At 36.5% G+C, this 25,978-nt stretch overlaps 1 protein-coding gene across 3 annotated transcripts in view; it reads left to right on the forward strand.

The window, feature by feature from the left end:
- Positions 1 to 3,289: 3,289 nt before the first annotated feature.
- NSMAF (neutral sphingomyelinase activation associated factor) overlaps positions 3,290 to 25,978 on the forward strand; it is a 70,650-nt gene continuing 47,961 nt past the window's right edge. Inside the window, exons 1-3 of one of the 3 annotated variants that reach the window (XM_074199630.1) lie at positions 3,290 to 3,488; positions 22,527 to 22,616; positions 25,889 to 25,967. In XM_074199630.1, coding sequence (XP_074055731.1) covers positions 3,430 to 3,488; positions 22,527 to 22,616; positions 25,889 to 25,967 — 228 coding nt within the window. In that variant the 5' untranslated portion in view covers positions 3,290 to 3,429. The remainder of the gene's footprint in view (positions 3,489 to 22,526; positions 22,617 to 25,888; positions 25,968 to 25,978) is intronic. The other 2 variants (XM_074199628.1, XM_074199629.1) reach the window with 2 other exon arrangements.

The following is a 25,978-nucleotide window of genomic DNA, read 5'->3' on the forward strand; positions in this document are numbered from 1 at the left end:
GTTTTTCTTCTCTTTCCCTCCTTCTTGATTAGGAATAATGTGGACATTGTTTTGCAAAACTATATTTATTTATATTTGATTTTGTTTTTCTTACCTTCTCAATGGGTTGGGAGGCATGGAAAGAGCAGAAGAGATTTGAAAAGAGAAATGAAAATTAAATTTAAAAAAAGCAATTTTCATAATGAAGACCACTAGAACCTTTTCCAAATATATACAATATTAAAGGATACCTATTCTACTCACTTTTATTTGGTAGAGTTCTAGAAATGCTGCTAATAGTATTGGATAAGAAAAAGAAATTAAAGGTACAAAGATGAGTAAAGATGAGATGAAATTATACCTAATTGCTGATGATTTGATGCTTTACTTGTAAATCCTACAGGATTTGCAAAAATACTAATCAAGATATTTAATACTCTCTACCAAATTACAGGCAACAAAATGAAACCCTCAAAAATTAGTCACATTTCTACATAATAACAAAATCTAAGAGGCAATAATAAAAAGGGAACTCTCATGGAAAATAACTACTAAATGCATAAACATATAAGGATTAATCTACAAAGTAATAAGGACTTTTTAAAGAAATAAAAAACAATTTAGATTACTGAAAGAATATTCAGTACTCATGGTTGTGTTGTATCAATAAAATAAAAATGACAATACTACCAAAATTAATTTATATTTTTAATACTATATCAATTAAATGATCAAAAGTATAGTTATAAGTTGATAAAATAATAAAAATTCATTTTAAAAAGGAAAGATTAGAATATCAAGAAAGATTATGAAAAGATATAGATGACAACAGAGGATTTGTACTTCTAGATCTCAGAATAATACAAAGCAGCAATCATCAAAACAATCTGGTATTTAACCAATACCAAAAATAGAGATAAATCAGTGGAACAGAGTAAACAAGGGAGAATTAGAAACAATAGAATTCAATAATGTAGCAAGCAATGAACCTACAAATATAAATTACTTTTGATAAAAACCTATTGGGAAAATTGGAAAGAATTTTTGCATAAGTTAGTCTTATACCAATGCCTTATACCATCTTCCACAATGCATTCTAAATGGTAATGACTTTAGAAGACAACTAGATCATATATATCTTACAGTTCTGTAAGTAGCACGGGTATTTTTAAACAAATAAGGGATAGCTTCAACTGCAAAAAATAAAATACATCACTTTGCATGTAAAGCTTTTTGCACTGCACAGTCAAAAATAATGCATCTTGGATAAGAAGGAAAACGAATGGGAAAAATATTTTGTAAATTTTTTCTGAAGGATTGGTATTCAAGATATATATATTTACAAGATACAGATATGTAATATCTGCATGTAAATCATGATTAATTATTAAACTTTCTCATTTTTCTGATTTTGATCAAAGGCCATATTATTTCCCTGTTCAAAAAAAATTCTATATTGAGTGGCTCCCAGGTGCCACTAGGATAAAAAACAATTCCTGTTTGGCTTTCAAAGTCTTTCATCATATCCCCCACATCTATCTTTGCACAGGTTTTCTGTAAAAAAAATATGTATGTAAATATACATATATATGTATTCATGTAGACAGATAAGTGGTCAAAAGATAGGAACAAACTTCTCTAAAGAATTATAAACTATTAACTACAAAATGCTTCAAATCATTAGTAAGAATTGAAAATCAAAACAATCCTGAAGTTGCATCTCAGAACTCTGCAGATTGGCAAAGGGGACAAACATGGAACTAGTCAATATGGCAGGAATTGTAGGAATAATGGCATACTAGTGTTTTGTTGGTGTGGCTGTGAAGGAAGAAATCTATTTTGGAAAGGGATTTGGAATTATGCAAAGTGACTAAAATATCCATATCCTTTTGACTCAGAGATTCCATGACTGCCCTCATATTCCAGGGAGACCATTGATAAGAAAGTACCCATATCTATCTATCTATCTATCTATCTATCTATCTATCTATCTATCTATCTATCTATCTATCTATCTAAATATTTATAGAAGCACTTTGTGATAGCAAAGAAAGGGGAAAAGTAGATGTTTCGATTGAAGAATGGCTAAACAAATTGTAGTATGTGAATGTAATGAAATATTACAGTGCTATAAGAAATGAATGTGATAAAGAAATGTATAGAAAGATTACATGAACTAGTGTAGAACAAAGTAAGCAGAAACAAGGAAACAATATAAACAATGATTACTAAAATGGAAATGGAAAGAACCACCACGCACTAAATTTAAAAATGAATCTTACATAATTATAATGAACAAACATGACTCAAGAGAAGAGGTGAGGTGAGAGGTCCACAAATGTTCCCCATTACACATATTTTCAGGCTTTTTTCCATTTTTTTTCCCTCTTTGAAAAAATACCAATTGTTACATGAGCTGAACCCTCTGGGAGAGGGAGGTAGAAAGTTACTGGGGAAACTATGATATTTAAAAAAATTAATAAAAATATTTTTAAAGAGTGGTTTGTAGGGGGTGGCTAGGTGGTGTAGTGGATAGAGCACCAGCCCTGGATTCGGGAGTACCTGGGTTCAAATCCGGCCTCAGACACTTAATAATTACCTAGCTGTGTGGCCTTGGGCAAGCTACTTAACCCCATTTTCCTTGCAAAGACCTAAAAAAAAAAGTGGTTTGTTTCTGGGAAAAGTTTTAAGGAACTTCACAATTTCCCAAAGTTATAACCCATCCTGCTTTCTTATTTAATTGTGAATCCAACTTCTTGTCCATTTGTACTGTCTGTAGGCTTTTCGTCTAACTGCAATGCATGCACTAATCCAGTTTTATGTCCCAGAAATCCAACAAGAGTCCTACTTAACTGGACTTCTAGGATGTTTGCTTATTTATTTGAGCATAAAGTGACCTCCTAAAGGTATTTTTGATAGCTTTAAAACTTCCCCACTATCCACTGTAGCATCGGCTTTCTAACCTGGGGCGCCATTAACTTTTTTAAAGATTATTTTAAAAACTTCCTGTCAATGACGGCTTTCCCTTCTGGCAGTCCGCTCTCCCGTGATGCCTTTAAAAGCACTGTCCGGGGAGCCCCCGGGCACCACAGATTGGCAAGGGCTCGAAGGCCTCGCAGGGGGTGTGCGGGGACGGGAGCAGCCCTGCGGCAGGGCGGGGGCGGTGACGTCACCGGGGCTCGGCGGCCGGCCGAGGAGGGGGCCGCGCGTGCGCACAGCGGCGCGGGGGGGCAGCCTCCCGCGGAGCCGACGGCGCCGGCCGCCCGACGCTACGCGCGTGCGCGCCAGGCAGCCGCGGGGGCGGGGCGCGAGCCGAGGCGTCGGGGGAGGGGAGGGAGTTAGAAGCACCACCTTCTTCTCCCTCCCCGGGTCCGCACCCCCGCCGCGGGAGGCCGGCTTGCGGCATCCGCCTCTGCCGCCGCTCCTGGGGGGCCCCAGGCCCGCGGCGCCATGGCTTTCATCCGCAAGAAGCAGCGGGAGGAGCAGCTGCAGCTCTACTCCAAGGAGCGGTGAGTGACCTTCCGGGCCGGGGCCGGGCCGGGGGCCGGGGGCCGGGGCCGAGCTGGGCCCGGCTGGACCCGTCCGCCCAGCGGCCCGCACGCGGCGCCGGACCCGGAAGAAAAACTGCGGGGGGGGGGGGGGGCTCGCTCCGGCCGCCCCTCCCCCCGGCGGGCAGGCCTTGCCTGGGGGCGGGGGACTTTGGCGGGAGCTCAGCGAATGGAGCCACTGCGCAGCCGCCCCCTCCCGGAGGCCGCCCCTGCCCCGTGCTTCCCGGGCCTTGCCTCCCCCCACCAGAGTGAGTGGTCCGGCCTGCGGGGTGAAGGGACCCGAGCAGGTCAGAGTTCAGAGGGGGCTGAAGGGACCCGAGCAGGTCAGAGTTCAGAGAGGGGTGAAGGGCCCCGAGCAGGTCAGAGTTCAGAGGGGGGTGAAGGGACCCGAGCAGGTCAGAGTTCAGAGGGGGCTGAAGGGACCCGAGCAGGTCAGAGTTCAGAGGGGGCTGAAGGGACCCGAGCAGGTCAGAGTTCAGAGGGGGGTGAAGGGACCCGAGCAGGTCAGAGTTCAGAGGGGGGTGAAGGGACCCGAGCAGGTCAGAGTTCAGAGGGGGATGTTTTTAAACATCTAGCGAGACTGGACTCCCAGTTTAAAGCCCTTGGGAAGAGCCAGCTGCAGGGGTCAGCTCTGAGCGCCCCCTTAGCCCAGAGCAGACCCTTCTAAATGCTCCAGGGAGATAGTAGGAACCTGGGTTTTAAAGCCAGAAGAGACTTCTCATCCAGCTGTCCCTTATTTTAGAACTGGGTCCCAGAAAGGTGACATGATTTGCTGGAGAATCAGAGCAATAAATGGAATTGGGACCCCCGCCCCCCAAACCTCTGACTCCAAATCTAGCTCTCATGCCCACCAAGGCCACAAGGATTCATTGTGCTAAGAGTTGGGGATAACATAGAAGAAGCGGAACAAAGTCTGCTCAGTTAGCTCACAGTCCAATGGTGAGCCCATATGGAAACAGCTACGTACTTATGACATGAATCCAGGATAAATCAGAGGTAACCTCAGACGTAAGGCACAAAAATCAAGGAAAGACTGAGTCAGGCCTCTTAGAAGAAGATGGAATATTAGCTGAGACTCAAAAGAAGCTAGGGAAGAACAAAGGTGGGATCACTAGGGAGAAATCATTACAGGGTACAGCCTAGATTAGGGAGATGAAGTGTTGTGTGTTCAAGAAATAGAAAGGAGGTCAGTGCCGCTAGATAAAGATTATCAGGGGGAATTAATGTAAGAAAACAGGAAAGTAGGAAGGGTCCAAATTAGGAAGGTTTTTTAAAAGCCAGAGGATTTTTCATTGATCCTGGAGGTAATTAGGTGAATAACAGGTGACATGGTCAGATCTGGACTTTATGAAAATCAGTTGATAGTTGAGTGGGAGATAGACTGGAGACGGGAGAGACTTGAAAAAAGTGAGTTTAATCAGCAGGTTATTGCATTGGTTCTGATGTGGAGTCATGGGAAGCTGTATCAGGGCAGTGTCAGAAGAGAAAAGAAGTATATTCAAGAAATCTTTAGAATGTAGAATCAACAGATACGGCAACAAATTAAACATGAGGTATGGAATAGGGTGAGATGTTATCTCAGTTGTGAGCCTAGGACGCTGACTGGGAGAGTAATAAGGCCTCTCAACAGAACTGGGGAAATTAGGAAGAGGGGAAAATGAATGACTTCAGAAATTTTAGACATTGATTTTAAGATGTACAGTAGGCAGTTTCAAAAATGGCAGAAGAAAATTTGAGATTGAAGCACAAGAGAAAGGTTAGGGTTGGAAAATTGATCTGAAAATCATCTTCATAGAGATCCTACTTGAATCAATGGGAGTTGATGAGTCACCTAACAAAATAATCTTGAATGAAGAAGAGGACCCTAGGACATAATCTTTGGAAACTTCTAGTGTTAGATGTGATTTGGGTGAAGATCCAGCATATGAGACTGGGAAGAAACAATATCTGATAGAGAGCAATAACCTAGAGAGCAGAGGCTGATCTATTAGAGGCTGCAGAGAGATCAAGAGAGAGAAGAACCATTCCATGGCAATCATGGAATCAGAGCCTGATCTGCTCTGAGAAGGGCAAGATTTGGTGGTAAGGGTAAAGTTAATATTGGGGAGGACTTCATAGACTTAGTCCTTTGAACTATACCTAAAATATATAGTATTTTGAGGAATAAGGATAGGGATTTTTAGGGTCTGTTGGGGAGCAAAGACCTGGAGAGGAGAATGTATTCAGGTTATGGTGTGTAGTAGACTTGCTTAAGTGGAGAATTTTTGAACAGGAGCACTATGACATTAGCAAGAATGGTTTGAGGCTTTGGATATCGAGGTAAATATGAGGTCCTAGATTTAATGAAGGAAGAAGAACCATTTATTTAAATACTTGCCATATGCCAAGTTTTCAAAACCCATGGTTTAAAGGGACTGCAATTAAAGGGAGCAGAAGAGTCATGTAATCCCAACTTCTTCATTTTACAAATGAAGAAACTGAGGCTCAGTGATTTACTCAGATTCACATAGGGGTTTGGATCATCATTGGGAGGTAAGGAGTCCTTGAAGAGTTACAATGAGATCAGAACTGTGGTCACATAGGGGAATATAGGTTAGAGGAATCAGGAAGTTATTACAATAGTCTTCAGAAGAGATGAGAGCTGGAAGTAGGGATGAAGATGGAGAGAAGAGATAGCCTAAAAGTAGAGTTGAAAAGATTGGAGATTAAAGGAGGAGAAAGGAATCAAAGATGAATGATTTTTTTTCCCCTGCATAAATTTTTTTTTCAGAAATAGAGGGAATTTCTGAAGTGGGACATATTTGGGAGGAAGATAATGATTTCAGTAGGAATGGGAGAGTAATTTGGGTTGGAGGTCTGGATTTGGACAGCATCTGCATAGCAAATAGTTGAATGGGTGAAATCCCCAAGGAAGACAGTAGAAGAGTAAAGAATAATATCAATAACTGACATTTATAGAGAGTTTAAAAGTTTTTAGGGTGCTTTACATATGTTCTATAGCATTTGAGAAGAGAGAAGAGTTAAAGACAGAATTTGTACAGCTTTGTGGACTAACCCTACTTTAAGGAGTCAAGAAGAGGAGCTAAATTAAAAACAGGAAGAAAAATTGGAGAAGTAGGTAAATAACCAGAAGTGTATAATGTCTTGACAGACAAATGAGGCATCTGGGTCAGGGCAGGTAATTCTCCATCCCCAATACTCAAGAGATCTAAGTATAGAACTAATACAGCAGGGTTTTTAATTTTGTTTATGTGTCATGGATCTCTCAGGCCATCTGCTAAATCTTTTCTCTGATGTTTCTAAATGTGTCCAATAAAATAGGATGACCAAGGAAGCCAGTTCTAAACAAGTTCTTGTGCTCCTGAAATGGAGGTAGTGAGACTAAAGAGGGAAATGAGGAAAGGGGAGCAGTACTGAATTAAGGGCCCAGGAAGAGAGGGTGACTCTGGAAAGGAAGACTTTACTTTGAGACAGAAGGGAAGGTGAGCAGTAGTGAAGTGAGGAAGGGCTCTGAACCTAATCCTAAACTCAGTTATTTGTTACTTTGGATAAATCACTTACCCTCTTAGTCTTAATTTCCTCATGAATGAGTGTAATAGGACTCTAGCTCACAAGGTGATGGGGGGCAGGGGAAGCACTTTGTATATTTTAAATTCTAAGAATTAGCAATATGGAGAACTTTTGAGGAGAGGAGGAAGGGAGTGGAGGGACCTTATGCCAGATGACCTCAATAAAACAAACACCTCAGGAAAATAGAAGTGTTCATATCAATTGAGAGTGAAATTGGGAGCTGGAAATTTTTAGAGGAGTGGGAAAAGATTTAGAAGAATAGCTATAGGAAATCTTATTAGGAGTTGATTAAAGATGAGTAGAAGAATTAACTGAAATCAATGAAACCCCTAGGTGAGGTTAAATAACATTAGATTATATTACTACCTGGTACCCTATTTTTGTTTGTTTTCCCTTTCTCATTCTTCCAGGGTAAACCTCAAGGCTAAACTTTTTTTTCCTGTGTTTGGGAAGTAGGCAGGAAGATAGAAAGTTCCTTACAGAAGAGATTAGAATTACAGATTATACAGATTATGTAGACCTCACTTCAAGTATTTCTTAGGAGTTTGGGATCACAAATATCTGGCAGTTCCCTTCTATAGCAGTATCAGCTTAGGCCAAAATTAAATTGAACCACTCAGCAAAACCTTTAAGTCAGTATGCCAGGTGCTGAGAATACAAAGGAAAAGAAAGGGAAAATAGTCCTTGCTCTTAAATTGTTTTTGTTCTACACTCTTCATGTCTTCAGAATTTCTCTTTTGAGCACTTTCCATAGCATCTTTTTACCTGTCCTTTCTCTGAACCCTATGAATTCTCTTTTTGAAACATTATCATAATAATTGATAATCATATCAAATAAGATCATTATATGTAAAGTTTTTCCACCCCATATGTAGGACAAATTATGTTATCTCTGTTGTACAAGTGAGGAAATTGAGGTTCAGAGAGACAGTTAAGATTTGCCCATGTTATATAGTTACAACTTTGACTCCAAGTCCATTTTTTTATACCTATCATTAATACCTTTTTGGAGTATTTGATACATTAAAAGCATTGTGCAGCTATGTGACCATTAGTTATCACTGACATCTCACATCCTTGTTCAGGTGTCAGTATTGTAATCCTCATTTCAATGCTCATCAGGGATACTGCAGTAGGGAGGCCTAGGTTCGAAAGACCTACCTGAGTCACACAGCCAAGGAAGAATAGACTGAGAGTTATGTCTCAGGTTTTGATCCTAATCCCTATACTTCATCTGCTGATTCTTTCAATCCTCAATAAGTTTTGTTGTTATTGTTGTTTTCAATTCCTTCTGTGCTAGACTCATTTTGACCTTTGTTCTCCTGTAAAAAAAAATTTCTTGGCCAAGTAGGTGTATTAATGCTCTGTATGTGTGTCTCTGTAGAGAGAAAAATCTTTGCAGGTTTTGCTTAAAAAGTCAGTCTTGTGAAGGGTTAACAGGAAACATGAGAGAGATCATTTTACAAGATGATGCTCTTGTGAGCACCATACTGTTGGCTAATCACATGCCTTTCTCTGATCAAGAGAGGCCAACAACGCAGCATTATGTGTGTGAAAGAAAAAAATAATTATAAAAGTTTTCAGAATATAATGTGGCAACTATGCTCAATGCAGAGCTCTTGAAACTTTTACCTGTTCCTTTTCTTTGTTCTTTCTAGGCACTTTTAAGTGTCTTTGGCTTCAAGAGAGTAAGCACTAGAATTTCACCTCACAGATTTTAAGAAATTTCTACTCTCTTTGATGAGATATATAAATGACACTCATATTGATAGGACTTTAGAGACAATTAACATTTAATTTTAAAATATTTTAAAATTTCAAATAAAGGCTGTTTTGTTAAATTTAGGTAATATGTTCTCATTAATCATAAAAAAATTGAGTCTTTAATTGTACTGTTGTTTCTAGCTGTAGGGAAAGGAGAAGTAAAGATTGGATGCCCCTTTTTTGGCGGGGAGTTTCACTTGGAATTTGATGGCTTCCTATTAGAAAAAGTCATGGCTAGAATATTCCTTGTTCAGTTGCTGATATTCAGTGTCAAAGAAGTGAATGTTAAAATTTTCTCTGTAGTATTTTAAATTAATTTACTATAATTTTTAATGATCTGACTTAGTATTTTGGTGGTTCTCTTACTACTTTGAAAATAATAGCGCATTTATTTGGCATTTCTTCAGTTATGAAACTATTTTGATATGCAGAAATCATTCCATTTCACAATAGAAATAATAAAACATTCACTTTGATATTTTAGCATTTGAAAATACTTTCCTTATGATAACTATATAAACAGAGAACAAATATTATTTCCACTGTACAATTGAAGAGACTGAGTCTTAGAGAGGTAAAGTGATTTTCCAAGGGTTATACAGTGCTAGAGTTAGGGCTGCCCCAATCATTCATTCTTCTTCTTTGTCTTCTTTTTTTTTAAAAGGTTTTTGCAAGGCAATGGGGTTAAGTGGCTTGCCCAAGGCCACACAGCTAGGCAATTATTAAGTGTCTGAGGCTGGATTTGAACTCAGGTACTCCTGACTCCAGGGCTAGTGATCTATCCACTTCACCACCTAGCCGTCCCCAATGATTCATTCTTAATCCTATTTTAAAGTTTTCCTATACTTTTATTTAAATATGAAATAATTTTTGGTAGCATGTTACTTAGGTCCACCATGTATCCTTTCTTTTTATTATTCTTTGGGCTACTAATAATGTTAGTTGTCTGGAGATCTGCATACTATAATTGCCAAGCATGCAATTGTGGGAATGAGCACTTTGAAATATTTACATGTAATTTCTGGTTTCTTGAATGTATTCTAGCCTGATTACTCAATTCTGGATCAAGCTTATTGTTCATTTTCATTGCCCAGCTGAGAAATAGTTGTTGATAGACTAACTCTATTGAGTTTCTATCCAACTGCATGTTGTAATTTAGGCAATATAGGATTTTTTTAAAAGTCCACTATATTTTTGCATTATTGACACCTAGCGCAATCTCTGTAGCATTTCTATGGAGGTTATGTAATACTCTGCAGTTCAATGTAATTGAGGGTCATTTGCAAATAGGAACGTGAGGAGAACCTTACCATCATAGGGAAACGTGATCTCTTCTGTGACACTAATAAATACTTTAGGAAGAATGTTTGTCTCCCTCTTTTACTCTAACTTCCCAAGTTTTTCACCTGAATCACTCATCTTCATCATATCTGTCATAGTTTTGTGTCCTCACATGGCTATTAACCAGTTAGACCCTCTTCATGTCTTACCTGGTTTAGTTCAGTAGCATCCTGAATCAGTCTCCCTTCCCAAGATCTCTTCCTGTTCTAATCCATACTCCACATAACTGCCAACTTGATATTCCTAAAGCATGTGGAATTCACCTAAGAAAGCTTCATTGGCTCCTTGCTGCTACTGGGAAGATACAAATTCTCTTTGGCATTTAAAGCCTTTTGCCATCTGGCTCCAGCCTCTTTACAGACAAATTTCACATTACTCGCCCTTATGCACACCACTTTCCATGCAAGCTGGCCTACTTGCTTCCTCCCATACATGCATATTTTCTTTATCTCCTCTTTCCAGAGAGTGTTCCCTTCCTTCCCCTTAAGTAGTCCCCAGCACCATCAAAACTTAGCTCAAGAACCCCTTGAATTTGTTTCCAGTAGTTCGATTTCACCCCACCCCATTGTCTTATTTTTGCTTCGAGTGTATTTGGTACGTGTTTCTCCCCAGTATGATTTAAACTCCTTGAGGACAGAGACTCAGTGTTCTTTTTATACCCTCATTTCCAGCACAATCCCTAGTGGCTCTATGCTTATTGAATTAAGTTCTTCAATAGCCTGTAAATTTTGCTTTCCTTAGATCCACCATCAATTTACATGTGAGAATAAATAGATTGCTTACCTTTGTGCAATTTTGCAACATACCATCACAGTGTCCACATGATTTGTCATACCTATGTGAAGGTGAGGCAAGCTACAGATATTTTAACTAATTGTTCTCGTGTTTATGTCAAGGTCTGTTGCAGTGGTTGAGTTCCAGCATTGCTTCTTACAGCTCTCCGTGACTTACAGGAATCATATCGCTTCTCAGATGCAGCTAGATGGTGCAGTGAATAGAGTCAGGTCGGAGTCAGGAAGACCTGAGTTCAAATATGGGCTTAGACTCTTACTAGCCATGAGACCCTGGACAAGTCACTGCACCTTGGTTTCCTCTACTATAAAATAGGTATGATAACCAGGCCTACTTTGAAGAGTTATAAGGATCAAATGAGATATTTGTAAAGCGTTTAGCACAGGGTCCAGGATACAGGTTTTATATAAAGGCTTATTCCCTTCTCCTTTGGGCCAATATGGTTTCCTCATTTGTACAGTGGGGATAATAGCATTTACATTTCTTACCTTTTACAGTTGTCAGGAGGATCACTATATGTGAAGGAGAGCTATGTAAACCTTAAAGTGCTAAATAAATGTCAGATAAGAGAGCCCTACTCTGACATTTCATTTCTTAGAAGATTGAATTTGTGCTTCTGTATTTAGAGCCATTGTCACCTCTACCAGAAATTCCTGTTGAACTTCAAGTCTTTTAAACGTTACCAAGGCTTTTTGACAGTTCAGCTTTCAAATGCCGACTTAATAAATGCTGTCTCATGTTTATGATTCAGGACACAGATTCAGCCGAAAGAGACTCCTAACAGCAATAGCTGGCAGCTGAGATGTCACACCTGAGGCCTCTGGAATGCCACCCAAAGTGTCATCTGGTCAATGATGTAGGAGCCTGCCTGCCCTGAGGGTCCTGTCGATGAGAATCATGCCCAGTGTACCTGGACCTGAATTCTCACTGGCATTTTTAGTTGGAAATTTTTGATTTTGCTTATGTGTTGTGGTTTAAGAAAAGGATTTGCAAAATCACATGACAAAGAAGGGGAAAATAAGATAGGTTTTGTGCTCATAGGTTTGGGAGGGCTTAAAAGTTAAGGAAACATTGTTAGCATGGGAGGTGTCAGTTGTTCAAGATCATTCCCCTTGCTGTCTCCCTGCCTTAAATCTTGATATCACCCCAGGATAGTTTATATTTGAGATATTTTGTTGTTGGAAGAGAATTGATGAACTGAAAAAAATTTTTCAAATAATATTTAGACTTTTATGTATTGTCTTTTTAAAAAAATAAACATTTAAGTTGTGAAATTAAGTAATCAAGTGGTATAACTAAAAGAATGTTGGAGGTGGCTTTAGAAAGATCTGAATTCAAATTCTATATTAGATAATTTTTTACCACCTGACCCTGGGCAAGTCACTTAACAATAACAATAAATGATGATGATGATGATAATGATAATGTAGCTAACATTTGTGAGTACTTAGTCTCAGTTACCTATAAAATAGGTATAATAACAGTCCTGTCTTACTGGCTTGTACAGAGATAATGTATGTATGCCACTCAAAAACCTTTAGCTATGTAAATGCAAGCTATTATAAATTAAAATGTTACTTACATAAGCCAAAACCTAAATGAGCTTTGGTTGAATGTAGTTCTCAAGATGTGAGCTCCCTGAGGATGCAGCTTAGTGTCATGAAGCCATAATACTGGGTTAAGAGAAATTGGAAAGTGGTTCTAAAATAAATTTTCCATTAGATTTTTCTGGGAATATTTGGAGAAAGTTCTAAAGAGAGACCTCTATAGCCTGTTAAAAATAGAAAAATTAAATGTAGATAATATATGCATATAGCACAGACATACATACTATTTTTGGGTCTCCCCATATTACATTATTTTGGCTCAAGAATGATAGGTAGCTGGTTTCAACTCTTACATGAATGTAGATTGTTTTTGTGGACAAAGGGCTAAATTTTAGGAAAACCTCTCTGTTTTATTTTGTTTTTATACATGATAAACAGCACATGTGTGCTTTTATTTTCCTTATTTTATATAAAGTAAAAACTTTTCTGTATCCCATTTTCCCCCTTCTCTATCCATACATATTTCCAAAGGAAAATAGAGGCATCCTTTCAGGATTTTTTTCCCCCCTTTAAGTCAGATTTCTTCAAGATAGTAAAATTGCAAGTATTCAAAATTATATTGAGTTTGCTTGATAAAATTTAAATGACAAATGTAACAATGCCATAGGCAAATATGATCTTAGAAAAACTGGAAAGAAAGAAATACATTTACATAGCATTTTAAAGCTTTAAGTGTTTTCCTTTTGCGCCAACCCTCCCCTTAAAATAACTAATACAGACTATATTCTTCTTTATTTTACAGATGAGGAAACTGAGATTCTGAGAGTTTAAGTGACTTGGCATTGTTCCCCCAGCCAATATATGTCAGGTCTGAGATGGGAGGCCGGGTAGCTGACTTCAAATATAACATTCTCTAAATTACTTACTCTAAAGGATATGGCTTTTTCAGTCTTTTCCTTAGAGAAGAACAGGTGTGTTTGTTTTTTTCCTGTGAATCAGTGATAATCATATTACACAAAGGAATCAGTTTCAAACCTCCACAATAATATTGTATGTTTGAGGAGATCTTGAAATGCAGGAATCAAAAGGCAAAAGAGATCATCTTGGAATCAAGAATAACTTAACTCCAAAAAACGGAGTATATTCCTTACAGAGAAAAAGATGGAATTTAATGGCAAAAAACTTTTTAGCATTTCTGTTGAAAATATATATTGCTATCTCTGTAGTAACTCTTTAGCCATAGACTTCATTGTAGACTACTCCTATACATAATACTTGATCCCTCTCAAATTGGAGGACTAGAGAAAGTGAGGAAGGGAATGGAAGAAAGGGATGACATTTTTATGTCTGGCCAAGAGGGTTGCCTAAATGTAAGGCCCAACTTTATTTTCCTACTTAAGCAGAAATCAGAAATTTGCCCCACACAGAAGAATGATCAAGAAATCTAATGTGAAACTACAAGGAGTGCACATAAATTCAGCCAGAAGGTCACAGGCAGTAGAAAAGGGGACTGACTACAGATCCAGCATCAGTTTAGTAAATGAAACTTGCAGATTTTTAGGGGGCGGCTAGGTGCCATAGTGGATAAAGCACCGGCCCTGGAGCAGGAGTACCTGGGTACAAATCCGGTCTCAGACACTTATTAATTACCTAGCTGTGTGGCCTTGGTCAAGCCACTTAACCCTGTTTGCCTTACCAAAAAAGAAACTTGCAGATTTTCAGAGAAATGGAAGAAGAATCAAAAAAATATGTGTAATCAAGGCTCTGTATATGTAGGTAACAAGAGAAGAAAGCCCCTTGAGAAAGTCACACAAATTTAAGAAAGCTCTAGTTTGGTCACCCTGGAAACTGAAGTAGCAGCGATGAAAGCAGTGTGGCACTCCTCACACTGGCACTACCCAAGCCCAGGGACTCTGAGATCTCTAGTCATTTCTCTTGAGATGCCTGAAGTTCTAATGCTTTGAATTTTAAAGATCTAGGAGTACCTAAGTCTAGGAGGGCATCATAGAAGCCAAGCCATCAAAACCAGTAAGGGCCAGCTATCCCACCCAAAATGGAAGTGGAGAGAGTGAACCTTGGTCTTGGCACAAAGTTCCAGATTAGAAACTAAAACTGCAGAGGTATGCATGTCGAAGAAATTACAATCTGCATAAAAATTGTTTTATATCTCAGATTCTCCAAAAGAAAGATCAGGTAACTAAATCAACTACAAGCACAGAATCAAAAAAGGAAAAATTAGATTTTCCACAAGGACCACATAACTTATCTAGAAGAAATGAGATAAAAATTTTGGTGGAAAGAAAATTGGATTGAGAATAAAGAATTTAAAAGAGAAAGTAATAAACATTTCTCAAGTTACCAACTCTTTGAAAACTAAAATAGACCAAATAAAAACTCCACGAGGCAGCAGAAAATATTAGAGCACAATCAAAAGATTGAAAAAAAAAATAAAAAATGAGATGTGACATAAAAAAATCACTGATCTACATAAGACAAAAAGAGATTAAGAATCATTGGACTTGTATTTTTAAACCCTGGTTGTATTATATTTCAAGAAATCACAAATGAAAATTTAATGGATTTAGAGAAAAAAGTATATAGAGAAAAAAGTCCACTTATCTTCTGATAAAACCCATAAGGAGAAGCTCTAGAAATTCAATAGTCAAAATTTAGAACTTCCCTTCCAAAGAAAAAAAAAATGACTATCATCTAAACATGAGAAGAAAAACAGTTCAAGTACCAAGGAACCACAGTCAAGACCACACAAGACATAGCAACATATACTGTAATTGAGAGGAGATCTTCAAATTCAGTATTCCAGAGGGCAAAAGATAGCCTTATAGCCAAAAATAATTTAACTTTGAAAAGTGGAATATATATAGGGAAAAAGAAGAAATGAACCTTTGAGTATTTCTGATGAAAATACCAGAGCTGAGTAGAAACTTTCAAATTCAGTCACAAGGGTCTAAAAATTCATAGATTATATATTCCTTTAAGCAATTAAATGTAGTGCTATCGATATCCCTTTAGAACCTTAGTGTCTTCAAAGGATATTAAAGGAATTAAATAAGAGAAAAAGGATTTTGGGATGAATTGATTCTGTTTTGTGTGTTTTGAGAAAGGAAAAAAGGACAGTAAAAGCAATTATAGTAGTATAGAAAGGAAGAACAAAAGAATAGAATATCTCGTTTCTTAAAAGTAGGCTTATGAAGAGTACACAAACACAAAGGGCAAAAGGTGGACATCTGATGTTTCCCGTTATCTGAAATGGATAATGAAGGGTTGAAAACACACACCACGCCCTCACCCACCCCCATCTTTAAGGGGTAGAGAAACAATGAAACAGGCAGGGAAAGAGGGTAGAGAACAAAGTACTCCAAGGTGGAGAAAAAGAAAAATGAACTAGGATCTAAAGAGTTGAGTGTAATTCAGAGAATAGTTGATCAAATTGTGGGTATAATCAGTGTAATGGAATGTAAGAAATGGTTGTAAGAAATGGCAGGTGATTTCAGAGAATCCTGAGTAGTATGAACTTTCACTTACATGTAAAGACTGAATTGAACACAAATATGAAAACAAGTTATACAAGGACAACACTAAAAAAAAAAACCCTGAACTTTGAAGGACAGCTAATCTCCAGATAACATATGATGAATCATGTTATCCATATATGGACAAAGGAGATGGAATGACTGCTAGGATAAAATATAAATTTAAATTTACCTTTTTTGCCAAACTTCTTGTGTTCTGCATATAGGACACTCACTCCATCTCATTGGTTTTTTTTTTTTTGTTTTTGTTTTTGTAAGGTTTTTGCAAGGCAAACGGGGTTAAGTGGCTTACACAGGTAATTATTAAGTGTCTGAGACTGGATTTGAACAGGTACTCCTGACACCAGGGCTGGTGCTTTATCCACTGTGCCATCTAGCCGCCCACTTGTTTCCTTTCTACTACTAGAATATAGTACTGCCTTACCTTCATCTCATGGACTTCCTTCCTTTATGAGAAAGTTCAGGCACCATCTTCTACATGATTTTTCTTGTTGCTTTTACTCCAATTACCTTGTATTTAATTTAAATTGTATATGTTTTTATATGTTCCTCTTATCCTCCTCCATTATAATGTAAACACCTTACAGATAGGAATTGTTTCATTCTCTAATTTTTGTCTATATTGTGCAACAGTGCATGGGAACACATTTGACACAATAAATACTTTTTGATTTATTGGTGGATATTATGTAGATTTATTTTTGCTTGACTCTGCTCATTTGCTACAAGGGTTCTTTTTTGTTTTTAATTATATGGGAGCTTGGGAGGAGAAAGGGAGGGTTGACAATAGTGATTACCAAAAAAAGAGGACCATTGAAACTTTTTTTTAACTTGTACAGAAGGAAACAAGATAGTCCTGAAAGTAAAGTGTAGGATCTTATTTTTGAAAATTCACAGTTACATATAGATTCCTCTTTTGCATTTTGTTAGGTATGTGAAATACTCTTTTTTGGTGATTTAAGTTGAGAATAAAAAAGTAATATTAAAAGAAGAGAGATGCTGATGAAGGACCTTGCCTGAGTTCTATCTCTTTTCACCTTGGAAAAATTATAAACTTTCACAAAAGTTTAAGTAATAGAGATTTGGCAGTGTAGTACAATGTACAATTTGTAACCTATATCAGATTGCTTGTTTTCTTGGGAAGGAAATATGGGAGGAAGGCAGAAAAATTTGGAATTCAAAATCTTATAAAAATGAATGTTGAGGAGCGGCTAGGTGGCGTAGTGGATAAAGCACCGGCCCTGAAGTCAGGAGTACCTGGGTTCAAATCCGTTCTCAGACACTTAATAATTACCTAGCTGTGTGGCCTTGGGCAAGCCACTTAATCCCGTTTGCCGTACAAAAAACCTAAAAAAAAATGAATGTTGAAAACTATCTTTACATGTTAGTGGAAAAAAATAAAAGACTTGCTTTTTTTTTTCAAGTATACAATATGATCTACCTGTGAAAAAGTGCACTTGACTTAGAAAGACCTAGATTTGTTTCAGTTTTGCCACTTGATATTTGTGTGACTTGTTAACTTTTTTAATCAAACAGTTTCCTGATCTATAAAGTCAACATAATATTATACTACCTACTTCAAAAGATCAAATGAGATTAATGTATGTAAAATGCTATGGAAACATAAAGTGCTATGCAAATATAAGCTATTATTTTCTTTGTAATATCACAAGTCTGATTATTTGGTTGTTGCTTTGAACTCAATGCTGTCATATTCCAAGCTGAAACATCAGTGATCTTGAATTATATATGAGGCAACTGCATATTAGAGTTTTTTATGTGATGAATCATTTGTTTTATAAGAATTTCCCAGTCTTCTAAGTACTTTGTTCATAACATGAGTTCGTGTGTAAAAGTTTCAGTTTATTCATGTGGAGATTTCTGTCATCTACATGATGGCTTAACTTTTGATCTCTACAATCAGTATTCATTCAGGAGATATTTTTTGGGTACCAATATTGTGTAAGATATTTTGTTAGACAATGGAAGATGACCAATATAAAATGAGACTCCTTCCCTAAGAGTAGGGGCATAGAAATATATAAATAATTAATAGTACAAGGCAAAAATGTCCTTTAGAAGTGGTAAGTCAGGAAGAGAAACAGGTTTTAGTTGGAAAGTGAAGAATTCAGTTTGGAACTTGTCTGTGGTTGTGATAGAAGTGCATTGGTAGGGAGGTAGGTGGAAATGTGAGCCTAGAATGGGACTGGACTTGTATGTTTTCCTTTCAGTTGTTCGAGTCACCCATAATCCCTCAGTATTATATCTTTAGAAAGCATAGGAAGGATGCAAGAGATATTTCAGAGGTAAAATTGTTTGTGGGCTTGCTAGTCAGGTTATGAATATGGGAAGAGAAGTCAAAGATAGAACTATGATGTGAAATAATTGTTTGTAATTTGATTAAAACTTACTTGGAGTGGAAGTTTTATTAAATCACTATTTTCTAAGGGATAACTTGCTTTCTGGATAATCTGTTGAATGAATGAACTATTCTGTTGCTATTAGTAAACTCTCAAAATATTTCCTTTAGCTGGAAAGTTATCTGTCTTGTATGTAAACAGTGTTTTTCAAAATAGCATTTTAATTGAACAAACATTTATTGAATGACTATTGAGCTAGATACTGGGAATAGTAACAAAATAAAAAAAAATCCTTGCTATTAAGTAGCTTACATTCTGTGGGGCAGAATGAGAAGAGCTATAACATGATTATAGGTAGGAAGTTTAGGGGAACCAAATAGGTAATCTGGTAAAGGCTCTGAGAAGATTTGAGGAAAGTAATGATCATTTCAATTGGACTGATCAGAGAAGACTGGAGGATGTGGAACCCGAGCTGAATCTTGAAAAAAGAGAAAGATTATGAAAGGTAAAGATGAGTAGAGAGTACATTCTAGGTGCAAGGGATACTCTTAATTTTAATAACAGATGTTGAATACATACATACAGCTTCTTTTAAGGCCTAGGATAGAAGTACTAGAGACATGATCTCCCTTTTTACAAAGTCTTGAGAAACTGAGACTTAGAGATATTAAATAATTTGTATATGAGCTCACATCTAATAAGTGTCTGTACAAATATACAGAAGTGGAACATAATCATGTTGATTTTTAAGACCTGACAAGCCAGTTTGTCTAGAATGTACAATGTGGGATGGGAACTTATGTGAAATAAGAGATAAACAACAGATTGGAGTAAGTAGAGAATCTTAAGCCAGTTTTGTTTTTCAGTTTCATGAGTTTGTCTTATCCTAGAGGTAATAGGAAGTCATTGATGGTTTTTGGAGATGAAATAGGGAGAGGACACTGGAAGACTAGGAATTAGGATGCTCTAGGGAAGTAGCAATGAAGGGGTTGAACTAGGGTGATGATAGTGTAAATGGAATGAAAGGGACAGATTCAGGAGATTCTGTGAAAGTAGACTCCAGGCAACTGTGGTAGATATAAGAAAGGAAAGAGTTAATGATTGCTTCAAATGAATACTTAGTAGACTGGGAAAATAATAATTCATTTAATTAGAATAGGGGAGTTTCAGAGAGGGGAAGGATTAAGGAGGACAAGCTGAATTTTGTAGGGGTAAAGGATAAAGGAAACTGACAGTGGTGGCATCTTTGACAGAACTATATTTGGAAGAGGGAAAGGCTGAGGAGAAAATATGTTGAATTTAACATGTCTACTCAACACTCAAATTTAAAATATCCAGTAAACAATCAGTGATGTGTATCTGAAGCTCAGTGGGTTTGTTATAAATATCTAGGGATCCTAGAGGTGAAGAACCTGTAAAGGGCCTTGTACAAATGCATGAGAAATATCCATTTTTAGGCGACTTGATATGGCTGATGATCCATAGAGGACACTGAGAAGCAGATAGACAGGTAAGAAGGTAAACTAGGAAAGAGATCATAAAATCCCAGAGGAGAGAAAGTACCTAGAAAGACTATTCAGCATGTTAAGTGTCAACAGGAACAGACAGGATTAGGTCCCAAGAAAAAAAAAAACTATCAGATTATTCACACCCTACTAGAACAAGATCATTTCTACTGTTGCCCCAATTCCCTTTCTCTTCTCAACCCAAGCAGCAACAACAGTAGACTGATTATAAGCTTTCAAGGGTTGTTACAACATATGAGCTCACCTGTAATGAATTTTTAATCTTAAAACCACTTTTTCTAGCCTATAATCTCTGTACTTGGCAATACAAATTTTGATGGCAGTTTTTATGTGACATAATAAGTTGGGGGGTCACTGGTAATTTTGAAGAGGATAGTTTCAACTGAGTGATGAAGTCATCTAAATGGCAAAGGATGAGAAGAGAATGAGAAATGAATGAGAAAAAGAGACAGTGAGAATGATGACTTTCTGAGAGTTTGACTGAGAAAGGGAGGAGAAACAATAAATAGTTTTAAGGGGAAGGTTCAGTGTACTCATGATTTTATTTGGGGAGGGGGGATGTGGATATTTTTGAAGGAAGTGAAGAAATCAGTTGATAGGAAGAGGTTGAAAGTGGGGGATGGGGGTGATGATTGAGGATGAAATCTAATGGGGAGACCTAAGTGGGTGAGATGTTTCTGTTAGAGGGGTTTTGTCCAAGTACGCATAAGGAGGAGGAAGTGGGAAATAACTTCAGGGAATTTTTGAGATAAAGAAAATGGAAGAAAGATCCTTTAGTAATCTCAGTTTTCTTAGTAAGAGAAAGAGGGGGATTAAGTTTGAGTAAGGAAGATGTTTGAAACAATTTCTGAGGGGAGCTGCATTGGCAGAAGTTGTTTACCCAAAGTTCTCTACACCAGTGACATCACAGGTGTGGTCACTTTGTTTTTTGCAGGCTAATCGACTTGCCCAAGGCCACACAGCTAGGTAATTATTAAGTGTCTGAGACCGGATTTGAACCCAGGTACTCCTGACTCCAGGGCCGGTGTTCTATCCACTGTGCCACCTAGCTGCCCCTCCAGTCACTTTTCTTAACTTAAGTTTGGAGTATTTATGCACAGGTATTAATTTTAATAATAATGCCTGATATTTATGTACTGTTTTAAATTTCTTCATATACATTATCTCATTCAAACTTCACAGATTCCATTTTAAGTAGGTAAAACAGGTGTTATTATCCATCCCTTTGACAGATGAAGAAACTGAGGCTCTGAGAAACTTGCCTGTGTTCACATAGATATTATTAGAGATGAATATGTCAGATCTTCCTTACTCCTTTAAAGATATAAATCTTTCTCTGTAGCCACTTATCCTGCTGCTTAAATTTTAACTCATTAAATTTGACTTTTAATAAAAAATACATAACAGTGAATAACTAGGTCTTTTTAAAAATCTGATTTTGAAACAAATTGTGTTTTTAAGATCAATACAAGGAAAATCTGGATAACAAAAGATTTCCTAAACCTAACTAAATGGAATACCTATTCAAAGCAGTATCCAAATTCTGGCACAACAAAACTTAGATATTCTGGTTACTAATGATTACTCATTATCCCACATAAAAACTGATAGCAAAATTTATATTGCCCAAGTACACAGATTACATTTGAGTTTAGGATTAAACCCAGAAAATACAGGTTTAGAATTAAAAATTTGCTCCAGGTGATCTGCATGTGCTGTGTCAACTCTTGAAAACTTGAAATCAGTATATTGTTGTTGCTGCTTGGGTTGGGAGGGGGAGAAATTGGGGAAACAGAGATTTCAAACAATTCAAGTGAGACAGACCTGAGCTTTACTTGTATATCTAAACTTTGGAGTTGGTGATAAATGATTGTTCGTGTATTGTATTTTTTCCCCCTATCGTAACCTTTTGCCTCAGACCTATACAATTGTACTTGATATTTTTAACCTAAGTGCAGCATGAGCAAAGGCATGATTGGAGTAAATAAACAAGGGGGTTTCCTGGGCAAAGGGACTAATAAAATCGCCGACCTTGATGGAGTAGTTATGAAGAGAAGTCAAGATAAAGTTGAACTTTTGGGAAAGAGTCTAAGTTTTGTTCTTGTCTTTGAGAGGGCATATTTTAAAGGTTAAATGTATTATAAAATGTTTTCCTCTGACTATTTTAGTAATCTGGTGTTTGTTTAATTTTTGTCTTTATTATTATTATGTAGAAAACTTATTTTTAAAGTTGTCCTAACAAAGCACAATTTGAACTTATCCTAATATTAATAATTCATATTACTTTTAGAAATTACTTTTAGATATAGCCACATCCCAATTAATACAAGTAATGAAGACTCTGAAGTAGTTCATATATTCATATTCAAACTATTCAGTCATCATAGAAAATAATGACAGTTGTTTACAGCCTATGGAAGTAATACACTGCAGATTTGAAGAATGTAAACTCAGGGGATTCATTTTTCACATGAATTGAGTCCCAATTTTCCTCTACTTTTTAAAGTCCCAAGCTTTACTACCATTTTACCTTCTTTTTAAATTTTAGGTTTTCTTTGTTGCTGCTTAACTTGGAGGAGTATTATTTTGAACAACACACAGCTAATCATATTCCCTGCGAGGGCCGCCAAAATGAAAGGTAGGGAATAGTTTCTAATGTAAATATGCTTAACAAATATTTCCAACTTGACAGATGATTTTGTGAAATTAAAGTTTGTCCTTAGCGCAATTCAAAATTGTGATGTTCTAGAGTTTTCTTTCTTTCCTCTTAGTAAAAAAAAAAATGATGAAGGTTGGTGCATCATAGTTTAATGCCCAAGAATATTTGCTCTCTTTCATTTTCTCTCTATCTCTATTACTTGAACTTGCTGAACTCTCTCTGCTTTGGATAACAGTGCTATTTAAAATAACAATTTATAAGTACTTTCTACAAGAGTAGAAGAAGCTACAACAGGACATTTTGAAGATGAGTGTGTATACTTTTTTCATAGCTTTTTAAGGATGTGAAGAAATAAAACAATAAAGCACCAACTTGCAATTAACTAAAGGTAAAAGTATTTTCTGATGAAGATGTCTAAAGTTTCTTTTGGGTAGATTACTTTAATTGTTGCAGGGCCACTTAAAGGGACTTGTTTGATTACTTGATGTGGTAAAAGTCATTTTCATGAGAATTTCAATTTTCAGCCTCAGGGTTTTTTTTTAATAAATGCCAAACTTAACAGTGACCTTGCTGTTTGTCAGTTGGTAAATTTGGTCAGGTCAAATTGAACCTTCAAAGATGCCCATGAGAATTTAGAATTCTTGATGTGAGAATCCCTTAGCTTCTAACAATGGGAGACTGTGGGAGGGATACACACCAAACATTCACTGATATCATGAATAGGCCCACAGTAATAAATTTAAGTAGTTCTTGGCAGTATATTATATACATATAAACACATACATATATATAATACATAATGCTGGTTTTTTTTCACTTTTTTAAAAATAAAACCCTCTCCCAGTTTGAATTTTAAAATTTTATGTTTTATATATAATTTTTTTTTCACTTTTAGGGCAGTTGATTTCAACTGGCTATCTTTTTCTACCATCTTTCCTCAGAACTCAGTTATGCCACTTAAAAACTTTTTCCATCTTATGCAGTTATTTTTTTGTTTGTTTTTTTAAATCATCTACGATATGCTTACTGTTAAAATATCAACAGAGTAGAAAATAGTGGGTTGAATACATGATCCTTTAGTAGTCATAAGATTAGGCATAAGCCAGAAGGATCAGTACAACATGGGTGGAAAATATTAGGAAAACATTTTTTTTGCAAACCTTGGGAAATTTGACTGCTTTTTGATGACCCAAATAAGTAGTTCTGACTTTGATATTTTCTTATTCCACTTAACAGGTTTCAAAGAATTTCTTTTAAAAATAAATAACAATCATTAGAAATTATTACTAGAAAAATATTTAAAATTGCATCAAAAAGGACCTAATCAGAATACTAGAGACCTTCCATACAATTTTTTTAATGTTTCTCAGAATTCCTCTTATTATTTCTTACTGCACAGTAATATTTCACAACATTAATATGTGCCATAGTTTTTCCCATCTATTTTCAATTAATGGACTTGCCCATTTTGGGTTCTTTTAATATTTTATGAATGAATAATAGTGCTGTACTTAGACTGACCATCTTGTGATTCTCAGTACTGAATTACTTTTTTTGTCATGTATCCTCAGAAATATATTTTATGCTATCTTTCACATGTTTGTCATTATTGTTAATATCTTGTAACCTATTTATGTCCTTTGTGAATGTTTCCATTGCCTAAAGGAGTTACTTGAGTAGTAAGGCTTAATTACATTAACAGGAAATTTAGAGTCTTCAACTGGGAAGATAAAATAAACCCCAATATCCTATATTTCAGATGCCTCTAAAGGTGATTTTTAGAATTTTTTAAATAAAAAAGTAACATAGACTGGTCCCCTTTTTTGGATTTGATTTATTCTTGGGGATTGTGTCTTAAAGCACATCATCAAATGAAATTCTGTCTATGCATGTTATGTATTCTGATTTGCATGTGCTTTTAACTTCCTCTGATAAGATATTTGTAGAACCTACCCAGTGATCAGGTAAAGATGCAAAGAAATGAAAAATGAACTTCAGAAAACCTGAGATGGATCTTTGTTTGATTCCAGAATTGAGAGGGATACTATAAATTCATATTGCTATCAGACCAAATTTCTTTTCAGTTTTTCATCAAGGATCAAGTATAAAATTTTGAGCAGCAATAAGGTGAAACCAATTCAGTAGAGGATGAAAGGGATTTCTAAAATTGGTGAGTCCATGGATAACAGTAGCCAAGTTCCTTGTTCTAAACCCTTATAATATATTATACTTAGGTACCTGTGTTGATTTGTGATCTGTAGCCTTCGTGATATATTATATCCTCCATTAGGGCAGATCTAGACCAATCCAGGCCTTCTCATCTTTGCTTTTCTTTTATATGTTCTCTTAGATGCTACAAAGGCTCCACAGAGAATTGCATCCAATTAGCATTCTCCATTCTTCTAGGATCAATACTCAGAAGTCTTTTTATATATGCTATAGTTACCTGGGTAGCACTCTGATAGTCTCTTTGTTATCTTTTGACTTTTACTCCTTTTCCTATCATATATTTTTCATGTGATTGTTGGAAATATGTGGCATCCTATTTACAATCCACTACACTTCTCTCAATGGGGTTCCAAGATTTTTAACCATGTATTATTATCAGGAGAAGGTAAAAGATTTTGGTTTACACCCGAGAATAGAGTGGAGAGAAATACAGCTAGAGATAGCTGGGAAAAATAGTGAAGCAACTTCTCTGGTGGCTATGATGGGGAAGACAACTCATCCCAGAGACAGAGCCATTGGAATCTAAACACAGACTGAAGTACACTTTTTTTTCTCTCATTATTCTTGAGGTTTCTCATCTTTTTGGGGGGGAAGGGGGTTTATGATTACTCTCACAACAAGATTATTGTAATAATATAAAAATAAATAAACAAAAAAACCAAAAAAAATCTTATACTTAGAACTTTGTATGCAATTTCTAGTAATAATTTACTTGAAGTTATTCTATTTGTGAGGCAGCCAAATATAGAAAACTGGACTGGAAGTCAAGAAGCCTTTCTGCATTCAAATCTGAGCTCAGACACACTGGCTGTGTAACTGTGGGCAAGTCATTTAACCCTCTATTTCTCAGTTCTCTCAAATGGAAAAGGACTAGAGAAGTAAATTTGCCAAGAAAGCCTCAAGTGAGGTCATGAATAGTTGAACACAACTGAAAAATTCTAGTCAGAGCTTTAAATGTACTAATATATATTGTATTTTCATAACAAATAATATTCAAACAATTCTTCTGTTTTGATTCCTAGGAAAATTAGGGGATCATTAAAAATCTGTTCAAAATCGGTGATATTTGAACCTGATGAGACCTTTCAACCCATCATTAAGGTAAAGAAACT

Source organism: Macrotis lagotis, chromosome X (genome assembly GCF_037893015.1).
Source record: "Macrotis lagotis isolate mMagLag1 chromosome X, bilby.v1.9.chrom.fasta, whole genome shotgun sequence".
Taxonomy (NCBI): domain Eukaryota; kingdom Metazoa; phylum Chordata; class Mammalia; order Peramelemorphia; family Peramelidae; genus Macrotis; species Macrotis lagotis.